Source organism: Ranitomeya imitator, chromosome 3 (assembly GCF_032444005.1).
Source record: "Ranitomeya imitator isolate aRanImi1 chromosome 3, aRanImi1.pri, whole genome shotgun sequence".
Taxonomy (NCBI): Eukaryota; Metazoa; Chordata; class Amphibia; order Anura; family Dendrobatidae; genus Ranitomeya; species Ranitomeya imitator.
In genome coordinates this window covers 836976274-837002806 of record NC_091284.1, presented here as the reverse complement: position 1 = coordinate 837002806, position 26533 = coordinate 836976274, and the positions used below count along the sequence as shown (strand labels likewise).

At 46.9% G+C, this 26533-nt stretch overlaps 1 protein-coding gene across 1 annotated transcript in view; it reads left to right on the top strand.

Moving 5' to 3' along the window:
* Positions 1 to 26259, top strand: part of LOC138672388 (vitamin D3 hydroxylase-associated protein-like) — a 65231-nt gene extending 38972 nt beyond the window's left edge. Inside the window, exons 7-15 of the mRNA XM_069760325.1 lie at positions 4551 to 4675; positions 4871 to 4996; positions 6210 to 6304; positions 9468 to 9567; positions 9767 to 9810; positions 14498 to 14537; positions 22542 to 22650; positions 25286 to 25431; positions 25819 to 26259. Of these exons, the coding sequence (XP_069616426.1) occupies positions 4551 to 4675; positions 4871 to 4996; positions 6210 to 6304; positions 9468 to 9567; positions 9767 to 9810; positions 14498 to 14537; positions 22542 to 22650; positions 25286 to 25431; positions 25819 to 25944 (911 nt within the window). The 3' untranslated portion in view covers positions 25945 to 26259. The remainder of the gene's footprint in view (positions 1 to 4550; positions 4676 to 4870; positions 4997 to 6209; positions 6305 to 9467; positions 9568 to 9766; positions 9811 to 14497; positions 14538 to 22541; positions 22651 to 25285; positions 25432 to 25818) is intronic.
* Positions 26260 to 26533: the final 274 nt, after the last annotated feature.

Here is a 26533-nt window from a genome sequence, read left to right as displayed (position 1 = left end):
ATAGAGCTGGTCATGCAGCGGTTTGGTCAATCGGTGGTTACTGCAGGTTGTAGGCTTGTCTGAAGAGGTAGGTCTTCAGGTTCTTTTTGAAGGTTTCGATGGTAGGTGAGAGTCTGATATGTTGTGGTAGAGGGTTCCAGAGTAGGGGTGATACGCGAGAGAAATCTTGTATACGATTGTGGGAAGAGGAGATAAGATGGGAGTAGAGAAGGAGATCTTGTGAGGATCGGAGGTTGCGTGCAGGAAAGTACCGGGAGACGAGGTCACAGATGTATGGAGGAGACAGGTTGTGGATAGCTTTGTATGTCATGGTTAGGGTTTTGTACTGGAGTCTCTGGGTAATGGGGAGCCAGTGAAGGGATTGACAGAGGGGAGAGGCCGGGGAATAGCGGGGGGACAGGTGGATTAGTCGGGCAGCAGAGTTTAGAATAGATTGGAGGGGTGCGAGAGTGTTAGAGGGGAGGCCACAGAGCAGGAGGTTACAGTAGTCGAGGCGGGAGATGATGAGGGCATGGACTAGGGTTTTTGCAGATTCTTGGTTGAGGAATGAACGGATTCGTGAAATATTTTTGAGTTGAAGTTGGCAGGAAGTGGAAAGGGCTTGGATATGTGGTTTGAAGGAGAGATCAGCGTCAAGGATTACCCCGAGACACCAAGCTTGTGGGACTGGGGAGAGTGGGCAGCCATTTACTGTAATGGATAGGTTCGTTGGGGGGGTCACGTGAGATGGGGGAAAGATGATGAATTCTGTTTTGTCCATGTTAAGTTTTAGAAATCTAGTGGAGAAGAAGGATGAAATAGCGGACAGACATTGAGGGATTCTGGTTAGTAGGGAGGTGATATCTGGTCCAGAGATGTAGATCTGTGTGTCGTCAGCATAGAGGTGATACTGAAAACCGTGAGATTCTATGAGCTGTCCCAGGCTGAAGGTGTAAATGGAGAAGAGCAGGGGCCCTAGGACTGAACCCTGAGGGACTCCGACAGATAGGGGGCGAGGTGAGGAGGTGGTGTGTGAGTGGGAGACGCTGAATGTCCGGTCTGTTAGGTATGATGAGATCCAGGATAGGGCCAAGTCTGTGATGCCAAGTGATGTGAGGGTCTGTAGTAATAGGGAATGGTCAACTGTGTCAAAGGCAGAGGACAGGTCCAGGAGGAGGAGGACAGAGTAGTGTCGCTTGCTCTTGGCAGTTAGTAGGTCATTGGTGACCTTAGTTAGGGCAGTTTCAGTGGAGTAATGTGACCGGAAGCCTGAGTGTAAGCGGTCGAAGAGGGAGCAGGAAGATAGATGGGAGGACAGTTCAAGATGGACGTGTTGTTCCAGTAGTTTGGAGGCATAGGGGAGAAGTGATATAGGGCGATAGCTAGATACAGAGGGTGGGTCAAGAGAAGGCTTTTATAGGATAGGTGTGATTGAGGCATGTTTAAAGCTTGAGGGGAAAACACCAGTTAGTGATAGGTTGAAGAGATGAGTTAGGGTTGGGATGAAGACTGTGGCGAGGTTTGGGATGAAGTGGGATGGGAGCGGGTCAAGTGCACAGGTGGTGAGATGTGATCTTGAGAGTAGAGTGGAGAGTCGATCTTCTGTAATGGTGGACAAGTTGGTTTTGGAGGTGGAGGGCTGGGAAGTCGGGAGGAAGGGCTCTGGGGTTTGTCAACTAAAACTGTCTCTGATATTCTCAATCTTCTGCTTGAAAAATGAGGCAAAGTCTTGAGCTGAGATGAGTGGGGAGGGAGGAGGTGTTGGGGGACGGAGGAGAGAGTTGAAGGTGTTGAATAACTGTTTCGGGTTGTGAGACAGGGAGGATGAGAGATGAGAAGTAGCTTTGTTTAGCTGTGGCGAGTGTGGTCTTGAAAGTAGTGAGGGACTGTTTGAATGCGATGAAGTGCCCGTTGGTTGCGTCCTGGTGGTGCTCCGCACTTTGCGCTGTGGTGCTGCAGGGTGAGTGCTACCTTTTTCCCCTTACCTGCGCCCCCCGGTGGAGGTTTTGTGCAACTGCCTTGCAGTTGCATTACACTGGCCACTTCAGGAGATCTCTACCTCAAAAGAGGTTAAAGCGTTATCTCTTGCCTTATTTCGGTTGTTTAATTACATTCCCTTTCTCTAGGCGTAATTAATCCCAGATGTTCAATGTGTAGTTCTACTTCAAAAGTAGTTTTAGTGTCAACTCTTTTTCCCTTCTGGAGATGTGTGTATGGATTTTTACCTATTCCTCTGACAGTCATTGATCACATCTTTTATGCTGATGTAGAACTTGTTCTTGGCAGGCAGCACATCCACCCATAATGGAACGACATGAGGGGGGGAAAGCTGAACGACCATAACAGATGGATGCACAGTGTGCAGCAAGCACTGGACGTCTTCGTTCGGAGTTACATCTCTCATCTGTTTGTGGGTCGGATCTCTTCTTCCACTATTGGAATCATCCACCCACAGGTATCGGCAGAATCAGCGAGCACCAACCTTCCCAAATAATGCACTTTCACCAGCCAGACAGGAAGGATTCATCCATCCATAGGTATTGAAAGAGCCGGGGTGCACCAAAAAGACCTTCCTCCAACATTACTACACCTCCACCAGACTGACATGAAAGATTGATCCTTCCACAAGTATCAGAGGAGACAGAACGTGCGAGAAACGTTACTCTTCTCCACCAGCGACACAGGAAATGGCTAAGAATCTAGGGTGTGTTTATTTATTTATTTATTTATTTTTTTAAAACCTTCTTACTGTTTTCCGGATGTAAGTGAAGTAATGGGGAGGGGTAGATTTTCTGATATTTGTGTATATGGATGACCCCTTGTCAGGCTGCTAGAGGTGGAGAAGTGATAGGGGAGGATTTTCTTGGCGCATCCTGGCTCCTCTGAAACCTGTGAATGAATATTCCTTTATAAGAATAATTATTCACACCCTCCTCTAACACCTTTCATTAGAACAATTCTTCACATCTCCCTCTCATCAATTTCATCACAACGCTTCTTCACATTTTACTCCGATCAGAATAATTTTTTGAACCCTCCTCTGATCCTTTCATCAGAATGAACCTTCACCCATTTCACCTCTCACCCCTTTTCATGAGAACAATTATTTGTTATGATCGTGCTCACACACTCGCATAGGAAGCAGAAGAAGGAAAGGACTGCCAAAGAGAGAAGCTGCGCCTGTACCCAACTGGTCCCTGTACAAACTAGATGAGGCCCTAGCCACACAACTATATAGACCTGGCTCCCTAAAAGGCCATCAAGGGGTCTCTCGTATCTCCTGAGGAACCAGAGGGGAAGCTGCAACACATATCTAACAAAGGTAGAAAGTGTGCAGGGAGGCACAAGATTCTAGGGTGAGAAACTAAAACCAGTTCACAAAAGATAGACAGAGATAAATAAGGAGAACCAAAATAACAAACAGAATAAGTGAAACCTCCCAGACCCCCAAACAGGAAGAAGGGACAGGTGCTGGGGAGGAAAACTCACAAATTCACAGCAGAAAAAAACAACTGAGGCTCACTGGACAAGTTAAACCCCTAGCAGAGGAGCTGGAGCTCCAAATATCAATGTATATGGAAGTATAGCCAGCAAGTGAGGTAAGTGAAAGTTAAACATAAAAAGCCCATCCCAAAATGTGATAGGACAGAGCCAAAAGGGAAAATGAAAAAAAACGCCTGACGAGAAGCCAACCAAGAAAGGAAAACCAAGACAAAACAAGAAGTCAGCATTTGGACAGAGACGAAAAGAACTATAGCTGAGCACAGAGGGAAGCCGACCATGCAGCATAAGATCACCGGATTGAACCCCGAAACTGAGCCATGACATTATTCCTATCTTATCGGTCCATTTTTATCAGAACAATCTTTCACATCCTCTTATCTCCCATTTCATAATCCTGTGACCAGGACTCGTTCCATGTCGATTGCTTAATGTTGCGATTCTAATATGGATTCATACTGAAACAGATTCATAGATTCTGCGGGGTCACAGATCTGTGAAAGGGTAGGTTTACCAACTTAAAGGGGTTGTCCACCTTTGGGTTTTTTTTTTTTACTTAAATTCATTAATTTCAGGCTAAAAATTGTGTTTGCAATTGAGTTTCTTTAAAAATTATTTAGCATTGTCAGTTTTTACAGGCTCTTTGCTTCGTTGCACATTCAACTTTGATTTGTCTGTGGTCATAAATCAACTGACACGAGCTAAGAACAACGACATATAAGAGAGTTACAAAGAGTTAATTCCCTATCAGATAATCGCCGACTTACTGACAATAAAACAATATATGGGCCCTTTCCAGTCCAGAAGTTCATCATAATGCACAATTCCACCTACTTTGGAGGCAGTAGTAGCTCCCTTTAAGTCTTGGGTCATTGTGCGGCTGCATAGGTTGCACCAATATGTCCACCCTGCTGGAGACATCTCGCCCATCCATCAGTTCTGAGAGAACTATGGGAGTCCCGGAGAAGACATCTCAGTCGGTTATTTCAGCAGCAGTAGGGGGTGACACTTTAGGCATGTCTATTGGGCTTCTTGGGGCAGGACTGACGATTTTTATGTCTTTATTTCAGTGCCATTTTGCATTGGACCTATGGCAAGAGACGTGGACAGTCTGATCCTCACCATGAAGGCTTTATGGTGTGATGAGTTGTTCCAGCTGGACCCATACATTCCCCCAATGTATTTTAATGAGAAGGTAATGAGACAACCATGTGATGTATGGAGGTTTCCATAGGAAGTAAGAGAAGCAGTTAGGAAAGTGGTCTTGCAGTTGTCTTAAGAAATGGAACCCAGTAGATTATTGGGGTGGAAGAATGAGGGAATTGATCCATAGGATAATGTTATTTTGCCCTTACTCAGGTATTTCCTGATCTTCCCCCATGTTTTGCAGACGTTCTCCTCCACCGCTCCCCTCCGCATTGGATACTATACAGAGGATGGATTTTTCCAGACTAATCCTGGAATGAAACGGGTTCTACTGGAGGCCAAGCAGCTTCTGGAGGAGGCTGGGCACCAGGTGAGGGCACGTGTGTGATTCAAGGTCCAGGTTTGTGCTCAGGCTTGGACATTCTTGTGTATTGCTGAATTCAGAGCTCGTCCCCATTGCTATGACGCATCTTACCATGATCTCCACTGAAGCAGACACTTGGTTTAGGAAATCATAAGTAGTTACCAAGATATCACCTGGCTTAGTGAGAAGACCTGTTCTGGGCATGAAAGGACAGTTGGACCTCACTGCAAATCCCCTGGCCTTCTCATCATTGGTAATAACTGACACAATGGAGGCAATGGTGCGTAGACTTCCGTGAGAAGTGTGAGGATATAGAAGAAAGTCTTGGAGGAAGACTTATTGCTGTCCTTAAGGCCTTAAAGACAAAGCTTCACAGAGGTAGAGAGGTCACAGTCCAGTCCTCAAAAGCTGGTCAGAGCATGAAGAATGGGGAAATCTACTTAGTCCACAGAGCAGGTGGCAGGCGATCCACTTAGACTGCGGAGACATCGCTCCAACCTGGGTGCGAAACCGATGTATGTAATCCAAACGCAATACAACGCTTCAACTGCAAGAGATCCGAGAACAGCTTAGACCTCCCGAAATAACGCAGTTCACTTGGGTTACTTCTAGATCTTTCTTGACTATCAGTGATTAAGATTGTAGTCTGATGTCCTTAGATCAAATCTCACCAAGGTCTCACCAAGGTCAACATCTAAGAGGAGATTATATCTTCTCTCCGTGTTTGCTGGGTTTCTCCTAAGTTCTCCGATTTTCTAACACACTCCAAAGCCATACTGATGGGGAATGTAGTTTGTGAGATCCCATGGGGGCAGTGATGATGGTGTATGAAAAACGCTGAGGAATTAATGGCGCTATATAAATGAGTAGCTTAAAAAAATAGTATGTAGATTACGATACATTGGTTTTCCACCAACTGTAGAGCGCTGCCTCTTCTTATCTCCTGTTATGTATGATTGGGGGTCACTGGGACGTGTGCCTCTTCATCATCTTTGGAGCTTAGAGTCCTTTTATAGCAATGATTTTCTTCAATTGTGGGCTTTAACATTCTTCATTCAGGAATATTCTAGAAGCTTCTGTGCTCTAGGCTGGTGGAGGTCACAGGTCATATAGTTATATGGGTGGCTCTCCACCTACCTGGCACAAAGATGCTGTCTATTTATGACCTGTGTACGTCCTCCTCCACGTTCTGCTTTTTACTCTTCTCTTTTGTCCTCAGCTCATCCCGTTTAAGCCCCCACGGGTAGACGACATGTTCCAGATATTTTTGAAAGCTCTCGTTTCAGATGGAGGGAGAACGCTAGCGGATAAGTTGTACGTTTATTGTAAACTAGCTGAAGAGCCCGGCGTTGCCTGGGCATAGTAAATATCTGTGGTTATTTATAGCACCTCACGTCTCTTATTTTCCCATCACACCTCTCATTTTCCCCCTCACTCCTCTTATTTTCCCCCTCATAGTTACATAGTTACATAGTTATTAAGGTTGAAGGAAGACTTTAAGTCCATCTAGTTCAACCCATAGCCTAACCTAACATGCCCTAACATGTTGATCCAGAGGAAGGCAAAAAAAACATGTGGCAAAGAGTAAGCTCCACATTGGGGAAAAAAATTCCTTCCCGACTCCACATACGGCAATCAGACTAGTTCCCTGGATCAACGCCCTATCGAGGAATCTAGTGTATATACCCTGTAACATTATACTTTTCCAGAAAGGTATCCAGTCCCCTCTTAAATTTAAGTAATGAATCACTCATTACAACATCATACGGCACAGAGTTCCATAGTCTCACTGCTCTTACAGTAAAGAATCCGCGTCTGTTATTATGCTTAAACCTTTTTTCCTCCAGACGTAGAGGATGCCCCCTTGTCCCGGTTTCAGGTCTATGATTAAAAAGATCATCAGAAAGATCTTTGTACTGTCCCCTCATATATTTATACATTAACATAAAATCACCCCTTAGTCTTCATTTTTCCAAACTAAATAGCCCCAAGTGTAATAACCTATCTTGGTATTGCAGACCCCCCAGTCCTCTAATAACCTTGGTCGCTCTTCTCTGCACCCGCTCTAGTTCAGGTATGTCTTTCTTATACACCGGAGACCCTCACTCCTCACATTCCCCCCTAACACTTGTCATTTCGACCTCACATCTGTCATTTTCCGATCACTCCACTATTTTCCCTCACTCCTCTCATTTTGCACTCACACCTTTTCATTTTCACCTCAGTATATACATGTTTGTCATCTCCCTTATATATAGTATACACCTGTATGTCATCTCCCCTGTATATAGTATATACCTGTATGTCATCTCCCCTGTAAATAGTATATACCTGCTGTATGTCATCTCCCCTGTATATAGTATATACCTGTGTGTCATCTCCTCCTGTATATAGTATATACCTGTGTGTCATCTCCCCTGTATATAATATATATGTGTGTGTCATCTCCTCTGTATATAGTATATACCTGTGTGTCATCTCCTCCTGTATATAGTATATACCTGTATGTCATCTCCTGTATATAGTATATATGTGTGTCATCTCCCCTGTATATAGTATATATGTGTGTGTCATCTCCTCCTGTATATAGTATATACCTGTGTGTCATCTCCTCCTGTATATAGTATATACCTGTGTGTCATCTCCCCTGTATATAGTATATATGTGTGTGTCATCTCCCCTGTATATAGTATATACCTGTGTGTCATCTCCTCCTGTATATAGACAGTATATACCTGTATGTCATCTCCTGTATATAGTATATACTTGTGTGTCATCTCCCCTGCATATCGTATATATGTGTGTGTCATCTCCTCCTGTATATAGTATATACCTGTGTGTCATCTCTCCTGTATATAGTATATATCTGTGTGTCATCTCCCCTGTATATAGTATATACCTGTGTGTCATCTCCTCCTGTATTAGACCGCGTTCACACGTTATTTGCTCAGTATATTTACCTCAGTATTTGTAAGCTAAATTGGCAGCCTGATAAATCCCCAGCCAACAGTAAGCCCTCCCCCCTGGCAGTATATATTAGCTCACACATACACATAATAGACAGGTCATGTGACTGACAGCTGCCGTATTTCCTATATGGTACATTTGTTGCTCTTGTAGTTTGTCTGCTTATTAATCAGATTTTTATTTTTGAAGGATAATACCAGACTTGTGTGTGTTTTAGGGCGAGTTTCCTGTGTCAAATTGTGTGTGTTGAGTTGCGTGTGGTGACATGCATGTAGCGACTTTTGTGTGTCGAGTTGCATGTGACAGGTTAGTGTAGCAAGTTGTGTGCAGCAAGTTTTGCGCATGGCGAGTTTTGCGCGTGGCGAGTTTTATGTGTGGTGCCTTTTGAGTATGTGCAAGTTTTGTGTGAGGCAACTTTTGCATGTGTTGCAAATTTTGTGCATGTGGCAATTTTTCCGCGTGTGCAAGTTTTGCGTGTGGCGAGTTTTGCGCGTGGCGAGTTTTATGTGTGGTGCCTTTTGAGTATGTGCAAGTTTTGTGTGAGGCAACTTTTGCATGTGTTGCAAATTTTGTGCATGTGGCAATTTTTCCGCGTGTGCAAGTTTTGCGTGTGGCGAGTTTTCCATGAGGTGAGTTTTGCACTTGTGGCGAGTTTTGCGTGAGCCTAGTTTTACATGTGGCGAGTTTTGAGCGTGGTGAATTTTGAGCGGTGACTTTTGTGTTTAGACTTTTATGTGGCGAGGTTGGTGTATGTGTGGTGAATAGTGTGATGAGGGTAATATGTGTTCAAGCACGTGGTAGTGTGTGGCACATTTTGTGTGTGTGTTCATATCCCCGTGTGTGGTGAGTATCCCATGTCGGGACCCCACCTTAGCAACTATACGGTATATACTCTTTGGCGCCATCGCTCTCACTCTTTAAGTCCCCCTTGTTCACATCTGGCAGCTGTCAATTTGCCTCCAACACTTTTCCTTTCACTTTTTCTCCATTATCTAGATAGGGGCAAAATGGTTTGGTGAATTGGAATGCGCAGGGTTAAAATTTCACCTCACAACATAGCCTATGACGCTCTCGGGGTCCAGACGTGTGACTGTGCAAAATTTTGTGGCTGTAGCGGCGACGGTGCAGATGCCAATCCCGGATATACACACATACACACACACACACACACACACACACACACACACACACACACACACACACACACACACACATACACACACACACACACATTCAGCTTTATATATTAGATGTCCTATGCTGGGGTTCACATACTTACTGCACACAGGTTCAGGCTCCAGTGCTTGTGTAGATACAAGTATACGTGTCGGTGGGATCTTATTCCTGGAAGACAGCTGACATTTTATAACTAGAGGTGGATGTGATGGATGACAATTATGTGACCTGAAATATGCAGAGAAGATGGAGGATGGTGGAACAAGTCTTCAGACGTTCCCCTCGTGTGTATGGGTGGGCCACATAACCTCTCTGTCTCTTCTATTCCCATCAGTGACAACAACTTTGTGGACCCCAACTTGGAGGAAACTTTATTTCTCTACAAAATGTCTGGTGTGATGAAGAAGTTCCTCGCATTCGTTCTCCGCCCTGTTGTAAGTAGAGGCAACTGATGGCGCCGGCCACAAAATGTGGAAATATTCCTGTCTTATCACAAAAACCCATAAATCCTTCCTGCATCATTAAATGTAACCACAGACTATCGGACCGGAACCGGTGGAGACGCCTGTTTGTCTCTGTTTAGTGTCATATCAAAGTTCTTCCTGTAGCTCAATTATTTTATTTTATTTTCAGTTTCCCAGAATTTCCAGGAGCTTAAACTCAATGTGTGGAGCAAGGTGAGACTCATTCTCATACATCCGTCCTCTTTTGTCCTGTCCTCACACACCCATCCTGTTCTGTCCTCATACACCCATGGTGTGCTATCCCGATATTCATGGCCTCATACACCTGATCTATTCTGTGCTCATACTCCTGTCCTGTTGTATCCTGATAATCATGACCGAGTACGTCTATCCTGTTCTGCTCTTGTACTTCCGTTTTAAAACACTGGTCCTGTCTTGTCCTTATACACTCATGCTGTCCCATCCTGATATTCCTGGCGACATACATCTGTCATGTTTTGCACTGGTACTCCTGTCCTCATATATCCATTCTGTTTTAATCTGGTATTCCTGTCCTCATTCTCCAGTCTTCATATACCTGTCCTATACTAATCTGGTACGCCTGTCTCACTCTGTTTTATCCTGGTACTCCTGTCCTGATAGCTCTGTCCTGTTTTATCCTGGTACTCATGTCTTTATACTCCCATCCTGTTTTATCCTGGTACTCATGTCTTTATACTCCCATCCTGTTTTATCCTGGTACTCATGTCTTCATACCCTCGTCCTGTTTTATCCTGGTACTCATGTCTTCATACCCCCGTCCTGTTTTATCCTGGTACTCATGTCTTCATACCCCCGTCCTGTTTTATCCTGGTACTCATGTCTTCATACCCCCGTCCTGTTTTATCCTGGTACTCATGTCTTCATACTCCCGTCCTGTTTTATCCTGGTACTCATGTCTTCATACTCCCATCCTGTTTTATCCTGGTACTCATGTCTTCATCCCCTCATCCTGTTTTATCCTGGTACTCATGTCTTCATACCCCCCTCTTGTTTTATCCTGGTACTCATGTCTTCATACTCCCATCCTGTTTTATCCTGGTACTCATGTCTTCATCCCCTCGTCCTGTTTTATCCTGGTACTCATGTCTTCATACCCCCCTCTTGTTTTATCCTGGTACTCATGTCTTCATACCCCCGTCCTGTTTTATCCTGGTACTCATGTCTTCATACTCCCATCCTGTTTTATCCTGGTACTCATGTCTTCATACTCCCATCCTGTTTTATCCTGGTACTCATGTCTTCATACTCCCATCCTGTTTTATCCTGGTACTCATGTCTTCATACTCCCATCCTGTTTTATCCTGGTACTCATGTCTTCATACTCCCGTCCTGTTTTATCCTGGTACTCATGTCTTCATACCCCCGTCCTGTATGAAGACATGAGTACCAGGATAAAACAGGATGGGAGTATGAAGACATGAGTACCAGGATTGTTATGACCTGGTGGTTAGGAGCACCCGGAATGACCTGATAGTTAAACCTCATACAGGACGAGCTCTGGGATGTGGGAACTCTGCTGACCGCAAGCCCTAATCCTATCACACACACTAGAAATAGCCGTGGAGCGCTCCTGACCAGACCTAGGCGCCTCGTCACAGCCTAAGAACTATCTAGCCCTAGAGATGGAAAATAAAGCCTACCTTGCCTCAGAGGAATTCCCCAAAGGTAAAGGAAGCCCCCCACATATATTGACTGTGAGTAAAGATGAAAGTCACAAATGCAGAAATGAAACAGGTTTCAGCAAAGGGAGGCCAGACTTACTAAATAGACAGAGGATAGGAAAGGTAACTTTGCGATCAGCACAAAAACCTACAAAAGACCACGCAGAGTGTGCAAAAAAGACCTCCGCACCGACTCACGGTGCGGAGGGACCACTCTGCATCCCAGAGCTTCCAGCTAGCAAGACAAAATCATGATAACCAGCTGGACAAGAAAACAAAGAACAAATAATGACTATCAGGAACTTAGCTTCTGCAGGAGAAGGCAGGTCACCAGAGATATCCAGGAGCGAACTGAACAAATGCAAAAACATTGACAGCTGGCAAGGAGTAACGATCTGAGAGGAGTTAAATAGAGCAGCCAACCAAAGGATAAACCACGTCACCTGTGTAAGGAACCTCAGAAGCCGCAGCTTCACTCATAGCCACCAGAGGGAGCCCATAGACAGAACTCGCCGAAGTACCATTCACGACCACAGGAGGGAGCTCGACATCAGAGGCAAAAACCCAGGAATTATCTTCCTGACCATAACCCTTCCACTTGACCAGGCACTGAAGTTTCCGTCTCGAAACACGAGAATCCAAAATCTTCTCCACCACATACTCCAACTCCCCCTCGACCAACAGCGGGGCAGGGGGATCAACGGAGGGAACCATAGGCGCCACGTATCTCCGCAACAACGACCTATGGAACACATTATGGATGGCAAAAGAAGCTGGAAGGTCCAAACGAAATGACACAGGATTAAGAACTTCAGAAATCTTATAAGGCCCAATGAAACGAGGCTTAAACTTAGGAGAGGAAACCTTCATAGGAACGTGACGAGATGACAACCAAACCAAATCCCCAACACGAAGTCGGGGACCAACACAACGCCGGCGGTTAGCGAAACGTTGAGCCTTCTCCTGGGACAATGTCAAATTGTCCACCACATGAGTCCAAATCCGCTGCAACCTGTCCACCACCGCATCCACACCAGGACAGTCCGAAGGCTCAACCTGCCCTGAAGAGAAACGAGGATGGAAACCAGAATTACAAAAAAAAAGGAGAAACTAAAGTAGCCGAGCTGGCCCGATAATTAAGGGCGAACTGAGCCAAAGGCAAAAAGGACACCCAATCATCCTGATCAGCAGAAACAAAACATCTCAGATATGTCTCCAAAGTCTGATTAGTTAGACAAATCAATGCCCATCTTAGCGCAAAAGGACCGCCAAAACCTCGAAACAAACTGGGAACCTCTGTCCGAGACGATGTTCTCTGGAATGCCATGCAAACGAACCACATGCTGGAAAAACAATGGCACCAAATCAGAGGAGGAAGGCAATTTAGACAAGGGTACCAAATGAACCATCTTAGAGAAGCGATCACAAACCACCCAAATGACCGACATCCTTTGAGAAACAGGGAGATCTGAAATAAAATCCATGGAAATATGCGTCCAGGGCCTCTTCGGGATCGGCAAGGGCAAAAGCAACCCACTGGCACGAGAACAGCAGGGCTTAGCCCGAGCACAAGTCCCACAGGACTGCACAAAAGAACGCACATCCCGTGACAAAGAAGGCCACCAAAAGGATCTAGCCACCAAATCTCTGGTACCAAAGATTCCAGGATGACCAGCCAACACTGAACAATGAATCTCAGAGATAACTCTACTAGTCCATCTATCAGGGACAAACAGTTTCTCCGTAGGACAACGGTCAGGTCTATCAGCCTGAAACTTTTGCAGCACACGCCGCAAATCAGGGGAAATGGCAGACAAAATTACCCCCTCTTTAAGAATACCCGCCGGCTCCGGAACACCCGGAGAGTCAGGCACAAAACTCCTTGACAGGGCGTCAGCCTTCACATTCTTAGATCCCGGAAGGTATGACACCACAAAATCAAAACGGGAGAAAAAGAGCGACCATCGAGCCTGGAAGACTCATGTCTTCATACTCTCGTCCTGTTTTATCCTGGTACTCATGTCTTCATACCCCCGTCCTGTTTTATCCTGGCACTCATGTCTTCATACCCCCGTCCTGTTTTATTCTGGTACTCATGTCTTCATACTCTCGTCCTATTTTATCCTGGTACTCCTATCTTCATAATCCCATCCTGTTTTATCGTGGTACTCATGTCTTCATACTCTCATCCTGTTTTATCCTGGTACTCCTATCTTCATACCCCCATCCTGTTTATCCTGGTACTCATGTCTTCATACTCTCGTCCTGTTTTATCCTGGTACTCATGTCTTCATACTCCCATCCTGTTTTATCCTAGTACTCCTATCCTCATTCTCCAGTCTTCATATACCTGTCCTATGCTAATCTGGTACTTTGTCTTCATACCTCCTGTCCTGTTTTATCCTGGTACCCATGTCTTCATACTCTCGTCCTGTTTTATCCTGGTACTCATGTCTTTATACCCCCGTCCTGTTTTATCCTGGTACTCATATCTTCATACCCCCTGTCCTGTTTTATCCTGGTACTCATGTCTTCATACCCCCTGTCCTGCTTTATCCTGGTACTCATGTCTTCATACCCCCATCCTGTTTTATCCTGGTACTCATGTCTTCATACCCCCTGTCCTGTTTTATCCTGGTACTCATGTCTTCATACCCCCATCCTGTTTTATCCTGGTACTCATGTCTTCATACCCCCGTCCTGTTTTATCCTGGTACTCATGTCTTCATACCCCCATCCTGTTTTATCCTAGTACCAATGTCCTCATACCCCCGTCCTGTTTTATCCTGGTACTCATGTCCTCATACCCCCTGTCCTGTTTTGTCCTAGTACTCCTATCCTCATTCTCCAGTCTTCATATACCTGTCCTATGCTAATCTGGTACTTTGTCTTCATACCCCCTGTCCTGTTTTATCCTGGTACTCATGTCCTCATACCCCCGTCCTGTTTTATCCTGGTTCCAATGTCCTCATACCCCCGTCCTGCTCTATCCTGGTATTCCTATCTTCATACCCCCGTCCTGTTTTGTCCTAGTACTCCTATCCTCATTCTCCAGTCTTCATATACCTGTCCTATGCTAATCTAGTACTCTGTCTTCATACACCTGTCCTGACTTGTTTGTATCCTCGTCCTCCTGCCCTCGTACCTGTTTTCGATATCTGATATACATGTGTTGTTCCCTCTCTCTCCCCATCTAGGTCTGTGAAGGATCACTGGGCTGACCAGATAGAGATCGAGGTACAGAGTGTAACCTTATATGAAGCTTACCCGGATTTTTTCCCTGTCACGTACAGATCACACACACAGAAACAAGTCCCTCATTTATTGCAGTACTCACTAGTGTGAAGTGTTGGGACGCTGTGCTGGTGAGCTGCACAGAAGCTGAGAGGAATCTACTGTCCTCTCCGCTACTGCAATTCCCGAGCCTTTAACAGATATGGCTGATGAGACTTCAATGTGTCAGCAAAATTCTGACTAATAAGTATCAGTGTCGGGGTAAGGTCGGGCTCAGACGCCTTACTGAAGATTCAGATGTGCCTGGCTCCATGTGCAGCTCCATGTGCTCCTCCACATCATGGACGGGCGCTGGAGCCGCCTTTCCTTCATGCATTTTCTGGTCCATAAAACTGACCCATGCATGCTGGATTTTTTTTATGCTGTCACGATTCCCTCCACTCCACGATGTGATGAAAAAAACCACACACAAGGCTATTGACCTCTTAGTTTACAGCAGGGGCTTATTCTAGGTATCCCACTGCTTTTCTATATACCACGAACTGCAGGGATTTATGTATATCCTGCTTACAGTTCCACTTAACACTTGCAGCTCTCTGGCGCCCCCCTTACTCTCAGGTCAGATTAGGTACTGCACCCTGGGTAATTAGTCGCCAGAAAGGCTGCCTGCTATGTACTGGCTATTGGGCACGCTGCAGCGACGCGATAACTACTCCCACTCAGGCAGGAACAATAATTATTAACGCCGCAGTCACTACAGCATCCCTCAACAGTCGGCACACATATCGCTGCCACCAGCTTCGATTAAACGGGTCCGAAGCTAACCCAACACAACAGTAACAGTAGCGTATTTCCCTTCAGAAGACAGGGTAAGTTTAGAACAGGAGAACGGACTAATATATAATAGTATATCCCATTGAAATTAATTAGGCAGTGCTTTATCAAAAATATTTTATAAAGAAGTTACAAATGAGACAATTGCAAATATGTACATGGGTAATTATAACATAAAGGGAATAAAAGAGAAAAGATAACACTCACATGTTAAAAGCATTGCAGGCAATCAGGCTAGGGCAGTTTCCATATATCCCAGTCCATGGGATGCTGCTGGCTTCAGGAGAAGACAAGAAGTCAGGAAGAAATCTAGCAGAGGCACAGCTGGGGATGTGTGCAGCCAGTTATACTTTCAAGGCTGTGACATCACAGAAAGGCTGGCTTATCCAGACCCTCCTCTCTCTACATTCTGAGTACTTCAATCTTAAATTTATCTACTTGCTATAACTTTGCTACAAAACATGACAGAGTCAGACTCAACCTATCATTCATCTCAGATTAACGTTAGCATTCTAATGAGATCAAATATGTCCTATCTGGGATACATATTTACAGAGAAATCCCTACTTCTTTAGCAGATGGAGTTAGAAGCCCGAGTGTCATGGGATGTGTAGATACACCGAGTGAGACTAAGAATATATATTTTCGTATTTCTAGCTTAAATCGTTTGCCTAATATCTAACAAAAACTAAACAAAGAATCTTTCATGGATCCTTGAAGTTTCTACTTCACGTATAGCTGAACAAGAGCTTACACAGGAAATGCCAGTCGTAAATTCCATTCGGCACTAAAACCTCTCTTCCCCCATACTCTCAGAGAAGGAAAGCCAGGAATTTGCAGCTACAAACTGTTACTCCAAGAAGGGGGGCTTAGCCCACGCAGGCTAGCAAGAGAACTACTTATGATATTTCATACCATATCGTGACACCTCCCCTTTTGGTGTGCGCTAGGGAGGTAGAACCCGACGGTATGCCTCCATGGGCACCTCAGTAGGTTCACCCTGGCGGGAGAGTCCATCTGCATTCCCATGCTCCCTGCCCGTTTTGTGTTCAATGGTGAAGTCAAACTGCTGAAGGGCAAGGCTCCAGCGTAGCAACCTGCCGTTGGTTCCACACATGGCGTTTAGCCAGCGCAGAGGGTTGTGGTCGGTCACCACAGTGAAAGTGTGACCGTACAAGTAGGGCTGCAAGAGCTGCAGGGCCCAGACTATGGCCAGGCACTCCTTCTCGATTGTGGAGTAGGCCACTTCCCTCGGCAAAAGTTTCCGGCTCAGGTATAACACGGGGTGCTCTTGGTCCTCCGAGTCAACCTGGCTGAGCACAGCACCAAGGCCAAACTCGCTGGCGTCGGTCTGCACCAAGAACGGTCGACTGCTGTCGACTGCTTTCAACACAGGGGCGTTTCACAGTGCGGTTTTCAATGCCTGGAAGGCCCCCTCACAGCCATCTGTCCAGTTGACGATGTGGGGTAGCTTCTTCCTGGTGAGGTCCGTCAAAGGTTTTGCCAGGCTACTATAGTGCTGTACGAAGCGCCTATAGTACCCTGCAGTGCCCAAGAAGGACATCACCTGTTTTTTGGTCACGGGAGTGGGCCAGTTCACGATCACTCCCACTTTGTCAGGCTCTGGCTTCAGGGTGTTCCCGCCTACCCGGTGCCCCAGGTAGTGAACCTCCCTCATGCCCATCTGGCACTTTCCCGGCTTGATAGTCAGTCCTGCTTGGTGAATTCGCCTGAGCACCTCCTCGAGATGCTGCAGGTGTTCCTTCCAGGAGGGACTGAAGATGGCAATGTCATCCAAGTACGCCACGGCGTACGTCTCCAGTCCCTGAAGCAGGAGGTTGACCATCCGCTGGAAAGTGGCAGGGGCATTCTTCATGCCGAAGGGCATGACCGTGGACTCGTACAGTCCGAAGGGCGTGATAAAGGCGGACTTCTCCTGCGCCTCGGGGCTCAGGGGAATCTGCCAGTATCCTCTACTCAAATCCATTATTGTCAGGTATTTTGCGCCAGCTAACTTCTCAAGCAGCTCCTCGATGCGCGGCATGGGGTGCGAGTCAGAGGCTGTGATGGGGTTGAGCCCCCTGTAGTCCACGCAGAACCGGGTGGTCCGGTCCTTCTTTGGCAGGAGAACTACAGGTGAGGCCCACGCACTCTTTGACCGTCGAATCACCCCTAGCTGTAACATCTCATCAATCTCTTGGCGCATAATCTGCTGCACCTGGTCAGAGATTCGATAGGGTGTTCGCCGTAGTGGGGCGTGATTCCCGGTGTCCACCTTGTGGACTGCTAACTCAGTCCTCCCAGGTCGGTTGGAGAACACGACCCGGAAAGGTTCCAGTGTGGTTTGCAACTGCACCCACTGGGGTTCAGTTAACGAGGCGCTTACCTCCACGTCCTCAATGGACCCATTGGCCTTGGCTTGGGCCAGCAAGTCCAGGAGGGTGTCTTCCTCACCGTCTTCGGGCAAGCTGCAGACTGGTAGGACGAAAGGTTCACGTTCGTGATGAGCCTTCATCATGTTGACGTGAAAGGCCTTTCGCCTACCCCGAGCGTGGTCAAGCGTGACCACGTAAGTGACCGGGTTGAGCTGTTGGTGGACGACGTATGGGCCCTCCCAGGCTGCCTGAAGCTTATCCGTTGGTACGGGGACCAGCACCCACACCTTTTGACCCACGTGGTAGGTCCGCTCCCAGGCGTTCTGGTCGTACCAGTGCTTCTGATCAGCCTGAGCCTGCGTCATGTTGTCATGCACCAACTGCGTCAAGGTCTGCATCTTGTCACGGAAGCGCATGACATACTCCACTATGGACACTTCAGAAGGGTTCGGCTCCTCTTCCCAGGATTCTCTTACCAACCCAAGGGGTCCCCGAACTCGCCTGCCGTACAGGAGCTCGAAGGGGGAGAACCCCGTCGAGGCCTGCGGAACCTCTCGGTAAGCGAACAGCAGGTGTGGGAGGTACTGCTCCCAGTCGCGCCCTTGAGTCTCAACCAGCATGCGCAGCATCTGTTTGAGGGTACCATTGAAGCGTTCACACAAGCCATTGGTCTGTGCTTCACCTGCATTCTCTTACAGAGAGCCTCCATTAGGCGAGACATAAATTGGGTCCCTTGATCAGTAAGCATTTCCCTGGGAAACCCTACACGTGAAAAGATGGCCAACAGGGCATCCGCCACCTTATCTGCCCTAGTTGACGACAGAGCTACTGCCTCTGGGTACCGGGTAGCATAGTCTACCACAGTAAGGATGTATTGCTTTCCAGAGCTGCTGGGGACGGCCAGCGGGCCCACAATGTCCACCGCGATCCTCTGGAAAGGCTCCTCTATCACTGGCAAATGGATCAGGGGAGCCTTAAGAGCAGGTCCCGCCTTCCCCACTCTTTGACAAGTGACACAGGAGCGGCAGTAGTTTGACACATCTGTCCCCATCTTAGGCCAATAGAAGTGTTGAGACAGCCGGGCCTTAGTTTTGCTGATCCCCAAGTGTCCAGCTAGCGGGATCTCATGGGCAATCCGCAACAACTCACCCCGGAATTGCTGCTGGACGACCAGCTGTCTTTCCCTCAACCTCTCCTTTTGTGATTCTCCGGGTACTGTCTCCCGGTACAACCTTCCTTGTTCCCAGAACACCCTCTCCTTATCAGTCTCGGAGAAGCGCGTCCCGGCGAGTTGTCTCAAACTCTCTAGGCTCGCATCTGTGTGCAGAGCGGCCTGAAACTCCTGGCTAGGGGAAGCCAAAAGCGACGTCAGGGCCCCTTCCCCACGGGAACCCTCTGGGAACTGCTCTGGGTCCACCTCTGGTTCAGTCACAGTGGTGACTGAGGAGGGTCCGGAAGGCAGACAGTTATCTGCGTTCCGGGCACTCTGACTGCGGGTGACAGCAGCTACGTAGGCTGTCTCCCCGGGGGTTTCTACAGGCCCATCAGCCGGCGCTGCTATGGGCTCTACCTCCCCATCCACCCCCAACACTCCAGGGGCAGTGCTACTTATGGGCCAGTTACCTTCCTCGGTGGCACTGGTCACTTTCATGGCATCACCTTCCTCATGGTTCCCATGCATCTCCCCATTTCCTGTAGCACCGACACTTGCCCCTGTTAGGGGTTCCTCAGCCGTCTCACTCCGCAGAGCGACGTGGCTGGGCACGCCTGTACCTATGGACACATTAACCTTCACAGAAAAATCATTATCAGGTTCAGCTGGCACAGGTACAACATTTTCACCATCAATCCTAGGGAAAAAAATGGTTATTAGATGCATCATTACAAGATAAAGCATGGTCAGGTAACACATGCGATTTCCCATCATCATCATCATCATCAGGGTTAACTTTACCCGCATTAGTAGATTGGGGAGGGGTGTCAGGAACGTAGTATGCAAACATCCTCCCCAAATCAGTCCCCAACAAAACATCAGTGGGCAAATTATCAGACAGCCCCACTTCCTTCACCCCGCTCCCAGCACCCCAATCAATAAAAACCCGGGCCATCGGTAAGGGACAGCTGATGCCCCCAATCCCAGTGACAGTTAGGGTTTTCCCCGGAATGATTTCTTCAGGGGCCGCCAGTTCGGGTCGGATGAGGGTTTGTTCAGCCCCGCTGTCGTTGAGGCCTGTAGCAACATGGCCTCCCACAGTGACGTGCTGTACGTTGTCACATACCCTCCCAACCACACCACCCACCAAAAGAACTGCTGCATTAGGCCCTGGGGCCTTGGCTTGGGTGTTCTTCTGCTTGGTTGGGCAGTAGGTACTGATATGACCAGTCTGATTGCAGGTGAAACACTTGCGCGGTTCGGTGGTAGGTCTGGTGTTGTTGGCCACAGGGCCAGGACCTCTGGTGTGTTGGCTGGCAGGGGTACTGGCATTGGTTGCAGGCTTACCCCCTCTCCAGCTGGTGGTGACTGGCTTCCGCACTTCTGATCTACGGTTGGCCTCATAGGCATCGGCAATCTGCGCTGCTTTCGTCACGTCTTTGGGTTCTCTGTCCATCACGAACTGTCGCACCTCAGCTGGGCAAAGATGAAAGAACTGGTCTTTGATCATCAGGTCTCACAGCTGTGCAATGGTGGTCACTGACAGTTCTTGGGTCCACTGGTCAAAGTGGGTCCCCAGTCCATGCACCACGTCACTGTAACTGTCGTGTGGGCCACGTTGGAGGGTCCGGAACTTTCTACGGTACACCTCGGGTGTAAGCTGGTACTTGGCTATCAGAGCCTGCTTGATGGCCTCATAGTCACCATCTTGTTCTTGAGGGAGGGCAGCAAACGCCTCCAGAGCTTTACCTCTCAGCCCTGGTGTCAGGTATCGGGCCCATTCATCGGTAGGCAGCCGGTACTGTCTGCAGGCTTTCTCAAAGGCCCGCAGAAAAGTGTCCAAGTCCCCGTCCTTCTCCATAACAGGAAAGTGATCGGGCCGGGGCTTAGGTATCTGAGCGCTGCTGGGCTCACGTCTCTGGGCGGTGGAGGGCATCCCCCCCTGCCGGAGCATCTCCAGTTCATGTTCTCGCTGAGCTTGGCATTCGGCTCTATCAGCCTCCCGGTCAGCTCTCTCAGCCTCCCGCTCGGCTCGCTGGGCCTGGGCCTCTCTCTCAGCTCGCTGGGCCTGGGCCTCTCTCTCAGCTCGGGCCTGTCTCTCGGCTTGCTCCTGGTATTGCTGGATCAGCTGCAGACGTCTCTCTAGGTCATCTGCGGAGCATTGTTGCAGAGCCAGCTGCAGGAGGAGGTCTGCACCCCCCTGGTTGCCAGTAGGGCCCGTATTCAGGGGTTGGACCTCTGCTGCAGCACCATATTCACTTGTGCTGGCTTCTGCGGCCTCTGGGCTCTGTGAACTGGCTTGGTCTGCTTCAAATTGCACCAGTTCAGCGACCATTTGAGTCTTGGTCTTACCCTGGGGGTTCAGGCCATGGTACGTGCATATCCCAGCAAGAATGTCCTTCTTCTGCTGGTTGTACCAGGCTTCCCCTTTCGCAGCCATGGTTGCCAAATAAAAGATAGGATAGAAAAACGAAGAGAAAGGGAGGGGATAATTACCAGTACGCAATTGTCTCACAACTAAAAAGCACTGAGTTCGTTCTCCAAACTTATTTGCGCAGAGTCCTCGCAAGAACTTTCTGCAAGTTTTTAGTGAGAGGAATGATTGCTCAAACCAAATCACTAATGCTCTAAGATATCCCACCGCCTTGCCACCAATTGTCACGATTCCCCTGACCGCTGTCACCAATGGGTCAGGATTCACACCGTGACCGTCACCCCTACGTCACGGATTGAGGTGACTTTAGGCCAACAGACGGCTATCACATGTGCAGGGGGGCTTATCTTAGTTATCCCTCCACTCCACGATGTGATGAAAAAAAACACACACAAGGCTATTGACCTCTTAGTTTACAGCAGGGGCTTATTCTAGGTATCCCACTGCTTTTCTATATACCACGAACTGCAGGGATTTATGTATATCCCGCTTACAGTTCCACTTAACACTTGCAGCTCTCTGGCGCCCCCCTTACTCTCAGGTCAGATTAGGTACTGCACCCTGGGTAATTAGTCGCCAGACAGACTGCCTGCTATGTACTGGCTATTGGGCACGCTGCAGCGACGCGATAACTACTCCCACTCAGGCAGGAACAATAATTATTAACGCCGCAGTCACTACAGCATCCCTCAACAGTCGGCACACATATCGCTGCCACCAGCTTCGATTAAACGGGTCCGAAGCTAACCCAACACAACAGTAACAGTAGCGTATTTCCCTTCAGAAGACAGGGTAAGTTTAGAACAGGAGAACGGACTAATATATAATAGTATATCCCATTGAAATTAATTAGGCAGTGCTTTATCAAAAATATTTTATAAAGAAGTTACAAATGAGACAATTGCAAATATGTACATGGGTAATTATAACATAAAGGGAATAAAAGAGAAAAGATAACACTCACATGTTAAAAGCATTGCAGGCAATCAGGCTAGGGCAGTTTCCATATATCCCAGTCTATGGGATGCTGCTGGTATTTCATACCATATCGTGACATATGCGGACAAATGAAATCTGTGGAAAATCATCCACGTGGACTGGAGCATTTGCTCTATGTGTCCGTGTGCTCTACGTGTGGTCCATAGCAGACATGGACCATTCATCTGTTTGAGCCCTGATTGTCAGCTCTTGTTGTTCCTGCTCTCTTCCAGGAGTATCGGGCAGAGTTCATCAGTGAATGGAGGAAGCTGAATCTGGACGCCATTGTCTGCCCCATGTTGGGTCCGGCCTACAACCATGGTTATCCTGGGAGACTGCTCGGTAAATACGAGGGGCCATTCACTGGTCTCTTCCATTATTGTGTTTTTGAGACGTGGTCAGCGCTCACATCATCATGAGATTGGTGGACCGTTTCTCAGGGGTCGTGGTGGTCAGCGTACAACTATTCATGTGTATGGTGTATGGTGAATGATTGTGGATGACACTAATGACCCCAAACTCTCCCATGGAGAGCTGTGGCATCCTGCAATGGGTGACGATATTCTTTTGTCTCGGTGTCCGTCCATATATACAGCTGAAATGTTGCAATAGATCGGTCTTCAATTAATCCCAAAGTTGCTGTGCGCGGGAGACCACAAGGGTGTCATGTCTCCCTGGAAAACATGGAGTTAGACAGTCACTTGGATCGCAGGTCTGATTTGTTTCCCATATTAAATGGATTTAGTTTCTTCTGGTGCTGAAGAGGTTAATGACCCTTTCTGTGCTGGTCAGCAACATGCATCTGCATTTCAGCTGCTCCTGATCGGGTCATTACCTCTTCTTAAAAAAATTGATCAGACCTTATTGTCCCTGCCAGTGAAAGATTTGTCTTCCTGTGCTGTGTGCTAAAGCTAAGTGGTTGGAGTAGAGTTGTTGTGGAAGTGTTCTGTGGTTTGCTGTAGTACGTGTGTGTGTGTATCTCCTGGTCCATGTTCCCATTTAGTTTAGTCCTTTCTGTACCTATCCTCCTCCATATTGTTGGTTATCTATGTTTTGTATTTGTATTTGTTTACCTTACTTTTTGGTCCCATGCCTCATGTGGTGGGAGAGGGGCAGATCGGGGTTTAATAGGAGCATAGTAAGGTCATAGACCTTCAAGAATACCCCCAGGACAGGGATAGTTAGGGTCCCAGTTTCAAGTATGAGGCCCCCCCTTCCTTACCGAAGACCGTCACAGTGTGGCAGAGAGGCCAGATGATGCACACTTCCAAGCTTTATACAAAGCCGGCCTCCTCTAACCTTGTGCCAAAAAACAGCAGCCATGGGATCTTCTAAGCAGCTGCCGAGCACTCTGAAAATGAAAATGGTGGAGGCCACAAAGCAGGAGAAGGCGTTAAGAAGATAGCAAAGCATTTCCAAGTTGCCCTTTCCTTAGTTAGGAATGTAATTGAGAAATGGCCGTTACTAGGAATAATAGAGATCAAGATAAGATGTGGAAGATCAAACAAAACTTCAGTGAGAGCTGCTCATAGGATTGCTAGAGAGGTAAATCAGAATCCCCGCTTGAATGCAAAGACCTTAAGGAAGATTTAACTCTGGAGTTGTGATACATTGTTCTACTGTTCAGAGACACCTGCATAAATATGGCCTTCATGGGAGAGCCATTACAAGAAAAAAAACTTCTCCGGCATCCTCACTCACCATAAAATTCAGTGTCAGAAGTCTGCAAAAGAACATCTAAATGAGCCTTTTGCATTTTGGAAACAAGTGCTGTGGATGATGAGCTAAAATGGAACTATGATCAGTGATCAAAGGTATGTGTGGCGAAAAGTTTACAGAACTTCAGGAAAAGAACATCCTGCCAACCATTATCCATGGGTGGATCAATCATGCTTTGGGGTTGTGTTGCAGCCAATGACACAGGGAACATTTCACAAGCAGAGGGAAGAATGGATTCAATGAAATTTCTACAAATTCTTGATGCAAACATAAAACAATCTGTAAAAAAGCTGAAGGTGAAAAGAGGACGAGGAAGAGGACGGCTTCTAGAAATAGAGAATGATCCTCAACACACGTCACAATCCACAATAGATCTCAAAAGGCGCAAGATGAAGGTTTTACAATGGCCCTCACAGTCCTCTGATCTGATCATCATTGAAAATCTGTGGGTAGACCTCAAAATAGCAGAGGAAGCAAAACGCCCCAGGAATCTCACAGAACTGGAGGAATTCCGCAAGGAAGAACGGAGGAAAATCCCTCACACAAGAACTGAAAGACTCTTGTCTGGATACAAAAAGGGTTTACAAGATACGTGCCTAAAATACAAAGGAAATGTGTCAGCTGTAACTTTTGGCATTTTAGAGATCAAACTTGCTTAACTGTTCACAATAACAGTCATTTTTACCAGGGGTGTACAAATTTTTATATACCACTGTATGTGGTGACATCAATTCCATCCTATGTAATTCTTTCTTCCTTTGGATTGGCGCCATTCTGTTCCTACGTAATGACATAATTTCTGTCCCTTTGTCACTTTCCTGATCGTTAATGACTCAGGATTCTTGTTACTTTTGATTTCCTGGTCGGATCTTGCAGTAAAGACTGACATGTGTCCTGGGTCTGTGTCACTCATGGTAGTTTGAACTTCCAGCTGTTTGAGGCTCATATGGTCTCTGGACAGCAGATAGCCCAGAAGATGAGGACTGTATGGTCAGCTCTTGTGTCATCTCCATAGATTGTGGAGTTGCCAATAAAACACAGAAATTGTCTAAATAAAGCAAATTTCAAAGGTGACACTGATCCACGGACCCCTGGAGCCATGCTACCTGACCCCTGTATCCAGACACTGCCGTCAGATCACAGAACCTGAAGGCCCAGACACAATCCCAAGGAATCCCAGAGTCAAGAACCCCAAAAAGGCAAAGAGATCAGAAATCCCAGCATTAGATCTGATGTTGTCGCCTTTATGTCCCCACAGCTCCGCTCTCCTGCACCATGCTCTACAACATCACACAGTTCCCGGCTGGAGTCATACCTTTTGGTTCTGTTACCAATGAAGATGAGAAGAAACTAAAAAGTTACAGAGGCTACAACAACGACCCGTGGGACAAACTCTACAAAAAGGTGAGTACAAGGGCAGGAGACAGAAGGGATGAAGGGAGTATCTGCCCAACATCTCTTCTGCCTCCTCTGGTGACTCTCTGAATATTAATGGGGTGTTTCACCTCTTCTCCTGCTCTTTTGAGACTCTATGAATTGGTGAGTTTCGCCTTTTTTGCCACCTCTGGTGACTCTCTGCATATAATGATGCGTTTCACCTTTTTTGCCACCTCTGGTGACTCTCTGTATATGATGATACGTTTCGCCTCTTCTGCCACCTCTGGTGACTCTGTATATAATGATGCGTTTCGCCTCTTCTGCCACCTCTGGTGACTCTCTGCATATAATGATGCATTTCACCTTTTTTTGCCACCTCTGGTGACTCTCTCTCTTTATATATGCTCTTTGCAGGCTGTTGAAGGCGGGGTGGGTCTGCCGCTGTCGGTCCAGTGTGTTTCGCTCCCTTACCAGGATGAGATCTGCTTGCGCCTCATGAAGGAACTTGAGACCCTCAGTAGCCGCCACCACAAGAGATAAATGGCGCCTCACCAGTATTGTCCGCTGATGGAGTAAAGTGGTGTAAACTACAGCGTTTGAGATCTATAATGGAGTTTGACTGCTGAAAAGGGAGATGCTTAACCCCTTCATGACCCAGCCTATTTTGACCTTAAAGACCTTGCCGTTTTTTGCAATTCTGACCAGTGTCCCTTTATGAGGTAATAACTCAGGAACGCTTCAACGGATCCTAGCGGTTCTGAGATTGTTTTTTCGTGACATATTGGGCTTCGTGTTAGTGGTAAATTTAGGTCAATAAATTCTGTGTTTATTTGTGATAAAAATGGAAATTTGGCGAAAATTTTGAAAATTTCGCAATTTTCACATTTTGAATTTTTATTCTGTTAAACCAGAGAGTTATATGACACAAAATAGTTAATAAATAACATTTCCCACATGTTTACTTTACATCAGCACCATTTTGGAAACAAAATTTTTTTTTGCTACGAAGTTATAAGGGTTAAAATTTGACCAGCGATTTCTCATTTTTACAACGAAATTTACAAAACCATTTTTTTGAGGGACCACCTCACATTTGAAGTCAGTTTGAGGGGTCTATATGGCTGAAAAT